The sequence below is a fragment of the Eschscholzia californica genome, unplaced genomic scaffold (assembly GCF_041429995.1).
Source record: "Eschscholzia californica isolate CP2 unplaced genomic scaffold, dmEscCali1.0.p SCAF_1, whole genome shotgun sequence".
Classification (NCBI taxonomy): Eukaryota; Viridiplantae; Streptophyta; class Magnoliopsida; order Ranunculales; family Papaveraceae; genus Eschscholzia; species Eschscholzia californica.
Genome location: NW_028238198.1, coordinates 5980226 through 5985765, shown reverse-complemented (window position 1 = coordinate 5985765; position 5540 = coordinate 5980226). Strand labels below are relative to the sequence as shown.

At 36.3% G+C, this 5540-nt stretch overlaps 1 protein-coding gene across 1 annotated transcript; it reads right to left on the bottom strand.

The window, feature by feature from the left end:
• Window positions 1-370: 370 nt before the first annotated feature.
• Window positions 371-4940, bottom strand: LOC147563589 (uncharacterized). Its single transcript, XM_086638787.1, has 10 exons — window positions 4295-4940; window positions 4027-4164; window positions 3036-3224; window positions 2214-2351; window positions 2008-2126; window positions 1784-1916; window positions 1573-1702; window positions 1381-1460; window positions 1126-1260; window positions 371-997 (listed from the first exon to the last, which is right to left on the bottom strand). The coding sequence occupies exons 1-10, from the start codon at window positions 4760-4762 to the stop codon at window positions 761-763; spliced, it is 1767 nt and encodes a 588-aa protein (XP_086494913.1). The 5' UTR covers window positions 4763-4940; the 3' UTR covers window positions 371-760.
• Between the last annotated feature and the right edge of the window lie 600 nt (window positions 4941-5540).

The window sequence follows — 5540 nt, the reverse complement described above, 5'->3', positions numbered from 1 at the left end:
TGTGACATACATAACACATTATGTATCAAAAATGTTTCTTCCAAAAAAGAAAATGACAATCCCTTTTTGATTGGACCTAAATCCTTTTTTGAATTTTATTTTGGACCTAAAACTCGTGGACCCATAAAACAACTACTCTATTCTCTGTGCTCTAAAATCTATAGGCCATTAGGGTATAACAAGATAGATAAAGAGGTATGCAACAAGAGAAGAATCTTGCTGTATTTTTTTTTCTCCATTTCTAACCCAATACAATTAGTAGGCTTGCATGGTGCTATAGACCATGCTAGTGATACCTTATATTACTGAGATATTGGTTATGCATGAAACCATATGCAATAGCAGTAGAAGTTGAGAATGAAATCAAACGAAGTGAAACCACAGCAGTATTAGATTTGCATCAAAAGTTCAACATGATATCATTTTAATCATCTTTGCATTTGATGCGAAGTTACCCATAACTTTCAGAAGAGAAAAGAAAAAGAAAAAAAAAACAAACCAATTAAAACCAAAATCTCTCTTTTTTTGTCAGTACTAAATTTTTTAAACAAAGTTTTAACTATTTCCCAGTTCTTTCTTGTTTCACTCACCTGTTGAAAAATATCAACAGATCTTATTACTATAAAATTAAACCTTCATTCCATTCTCTACCCCATCTTTCTTTAATGGGCATCGTTTTTTGTTTTCTTTTTCTCCTACGCCACCATAGTTTGCTCATGTGCCCTAATTGACGTCTCTTCTTACAACAGAGTTTGTTTGTTTAGGAGGAGGATCCTAGAGAGTTGAACATAACTGTGAGTTTGTTCAAGTCCCAAGATTCCATGTTTGGAGATATCACATAAGCACCCACTGCTACCGCGACACATCCGATCACCAGGCTCTTCAAACACCCATGGCTTCGTGACGATTTTCCTAGAAGTACTTTGCTGTACTTGTCTGCTTCCTTGATGGATGCTTCGTGGCTCGAATCATCTCCATCAGCTAATTCCTTCTCATTCTGAAAACAATATGACATGGGTTTAAATCTTAAGCGATTTAGCCAATTTTGAAAAAGCGCATATGCAATATCTTGACGTAATTATTGGCTAACATATGTAGGCAACAGAGAGTAGAATTAGGGTTTACCTTCTGCCTGAAACTCTTGAGAACCTCCCTCAGTGGCTCAAGAGACAGATATTTAACTGAATGCTCCTTCCATTCGGTCGACAGCTTTTTCAGAACCACCGCACTTGCTTCGATGTTCTCCAGATAGACTTTGTCCTGTATTTACACGTTTCACACAGCAATTAAGATCTCGGACAACGCAATCAATTGATTGGCCAAGGTTGAAGCTTGAAAGAAATGATCAAATGACAGAAAATGTGTTAAAAGGGTTCTCACCCAGAGCTTGTAACATTCAGGACTCTGACTCAAACACCAAAGGCAAATGCTAGCTGCTTCTTTGGATAAATCTGGAATGCCTGAATAAAAGATATTTCAGGATCTCACATTCAAATATATGAGGAAACTTTCGTAAACTTGTGAAACAAGCAAAAAACATAGAAAGTAGACCACAATTGGGTTTGCACTCACTTTCTCCTACTGCTTTGAGTGAGAAAGTAAAAATTTGTTGTGAGACTTGCTTCATTGCCTTGCTTCCCGGTGAACCAGCAAGAGCCAACTCTTTTAGGAGAGGATACACTGCCTCAAACCTCTCAGTTGCCTGTAAAAGATACTTAAAATAATTAAGAACCTAGGCTCCCAAACTATATAAAGAAACAACATGATTCCTTCAGAAACTGACCTTGACTCGCGCTGAAGACGCAGGGAAGGTAATTCGCATCAAAAGCTCAAGTGATGGAGGTGGAACAAGACGTTCACCCTTTCTGACTGCACCATTGAGTAATACAGGTCTAGCTTTGGGGGCTGATACAATTCTGCGACCAAAAAGACATTTACTGTTACGATTAAGCCAAATTAGGTGAATCCTAACCATTATATTCTAGTATGAATCCACAATGAGCTAACCTCTCAACTAACTGCAAAATCAAGTCCCTGGATTGTGGGTTACAAGATTTTGCGTTGATGATGGGTAAAAGGTTATACACCCACGCATACATCCCCACAGCAAGGTCCCCTTGAGAAGCCTACACGTAGCCAAACATTTTAAACCATTAGGAGAAAAGGATGATATAGATAATTGTAGGAATATCTTATTCTGTAATGTAACTTACTTGAGAGATTGCCCACACGAGAACTGGAAGTTTATCTTGGCCTAGATATTTTGGGTTTTCCCTTAGTGTTGGCAGTACACTGATTAAAACATCAGGTTTCCGTCGTAATGCCATTGCTAAGACAACAAATATCGCAACCTGCAGTCCGAAAAGGGACTTAGTAACACACTATATTGAAATTAAGTACTAATATTCATGCCTGGTATGAGTTCTTAAGTTACCCATGTGAAAACAGACAAGTGAACATATACAAGGAGGAGAAATTATATTGTACTACAGTTTTGGTTAATTAGTAGCCTCTCTGTTTTCAACTTCAGTATGTCTAATTAAGGTTCCTTTCTAGAGTACATTATGAAGTAGAATTATACACACGGACAAGTACATTATACCTTTGTTTATGCTATACAAGTGCTCATACGTATATGAGATTAAGGTTCCTAAAGCAGTTTCTTGGCCACTGTGGAAGACGATGAATAATATAACCTTCAAGGACAGAGCGGTTGAGACTTCGTATTCACTTGGTCTAGAGTTAAAGTGATAAACCTTGGGTGAAGTATACTTTGTTTGCCGACTTTAACCTTTCTTGGGACGCTTCACTGGCGAATGTACAACTTTGATTGTAATTGTGTCAGCCTATATCCTTTGCAGGATAGGTTGTGCATTTGTGTTGTTTTAAGTCCATACTTGGACATCAATACAAAATCTATTATTTAATAATTTATTCATTCGCTGTTTCAAAAAAATTTTGCAACGATCCTAATTAACACTGAGATAATGACATAATATTACAAGATAAAGAATGAAATAAGGTTACTAATTTACCTGGGCCTTCGAGGGAGATTGTTGAACCACCTTTTTGGAGCCCTTACGAGGACCTTCTTGGCTTGCTAGCTCAGCAAAAATGCTGTCAAAAGCCCATAAAACAAATGAACCAATGGCCTCAGGAGATCGTTGGTTAATCCAGTCAACTGATGTCTTGTACACAGCCTCAGAAATATTGCTCAGAGGTACCTGTTAAAAATTTAAATTTAATAAACCAGTTTTACAAAATGTTTGTTGGTTGATCCACTCAGTCGCTCTCCTCTACATCGCCTCAGAAAATAGGCACAGGAGATCATTTGGCTTAAAGACTGCAACTATTGTCAAAATTGAATAGTTTATCGGTATATAGGGCATCAAACACAAATATAAAAAAAACACAAATATAAAAAAAAAAACACAAATATAAAAAGAGCATCGGAAGAAACTTGTAAAACAATCGAATTGTTCAAACAAGTGCAATCTTTACAGAAAAGAAACAAGAGATGGGCGTCACATTTTGGTGGAATAGTGGAAAATAGAAACAAAACAAAACCATAATAAAATAGTTGAGAAATTTAACTCAAATTATATAGCATAGCACAATAAAGATCAAATGGGGAACTTGTGGGTATCAAGAACATGCCATTATTCTAAGTATAGACGAATGGAGCAGGAAATCAAGCCCCCTGGTTACAGATGAAGGTTCATGTGTACTGAACAGTAAAACATTTCCGAGTGCCAAATAAACATGCATGTATGTTGGTAGTGAATAGATCAAAACTTGAGTATGATATAAACTAGATCTACGAAACGAAGACTTTTCAGGATCAAGTGTTATCTGTCTTCTCATGGATTGAATTGCAAAAGAAAAAATAAATTTTACATCCAAAAGTTCTGATACGAGAAAGATCCCCCTTTTGTCGACCAAACATTTGAACCCTTTCTTATAAAAAGTCACTTTTTCCTAGCTTCTAATGATATTTTATAAAATTAAGAACCAAAGAGAACTCACATCAACGATCTTGGCAACTGGAGATTCCTTGAAAAGTTTTGTCCACGGGAATTGAGCAGCAGTCACACCTGAGAAAGCTCTGGCGAAGTAATCGGCAAATCGCATGAATTGGATATCCTGCTGTGATTCATAAGAAACCTAAAATCCGAACAAAAATCAGATTTTTACACAGAAAGTATAAACTCATAGGCATAATGCACATCTAAAGATCCAAACTTTACAACAAAAAGAAATCAAAATTGAGAATTCGATAAGAATTAACACATACCGTAACATCAACAAGAAATGCAGCAAGATCTGAAGCATCAATCTTCGAAGCAGCTTCAGCAACAGTAACTTTAGGTTTCTTTGGTTTCTTCTGCTTAGGTTTCTTCTCTTCGGCGGTTTCATTTTTGGCACCACCTTCAACATCGGTATCGTAGTCCTCATCATCGGAATGAAGTTTCGATCTGATCACCGGATCCGCAGAGGCAGCTTCAGCAGCTTTCCTTGCTTCTAAAACACGGCGACGGCGATCATCGGCTTCTAGTTCAACCGATCTAAAAACATTAGATTTGTTGGTAGAAACACCATTAGAACGAAGATCAGACGCCGGATCTGATGATTTGTTGGTTGATTTCCTTTGACGCTTAGGATAAACAACCTTTTGCCATCCATGATTGTTGTTGTTAACAATAGCAGGACTCTCTTCTTCGAAACGGAAAACTGGATCAATTAAGTTAGATGTTTCCTCCATGATTTTTACAGAGAGAGAGAGATCTTCTGTGAGTTTTAGCTTCTTTCTCTCTCTAAAAAAACCCTAGTTCTCTCACTAAAAACAGGATAAATGAATCGATGGATCGGAGGATGGATAGATCGAAAATCGTTCCGGAATTCAGATGCAGAGAGAGAGAGAGAACTTCGTTTTCGGACGGATCTCACACACTCTTCTTGCCTTATTTTTATAGCCGATTTTCAATAAATATAGTAAACCTTGTTTTACGGAGAAATTACATTGAAAACCATATCCTTATTTTTATTCGGATTAGAATTCCCTATTATGTGACCAGCTTGTTTAGTTTGACCCTTCATCATTTACATTTTTCAACTCCCTCTTCTCTTCCCTTTAACAAAAAAAAAAAAAAAAAAAAAAAAACTCCCTCTTCTCTTTGTTTCTATGTTATTCTTCTATATATCTCTTTACACGGTACAATCACTACTCATTGGACACGAAGTCACGAACAATACTACAATATCAATTTTAAAGATAAATTTGGAAGTCATAATCTTAGCAATTGAAAATAAGTTTCAAAAATACCTGATCTTTGATGATAAATCTGTGAGATTTAATCCCAACTTTTGGAGACAAATGTGGAAGCTATGATCTTACACATTGAAGATGAGATGATATTCTGACAAAAGTATTTTTTTCCTTGTTATATAGATTTTCAAATTAACTATCCAATTAGATGACTTTTCATCCGACTTACAAAGTCAATCTGAAATCTACCATGAATACTATGATTTTGTTCAAT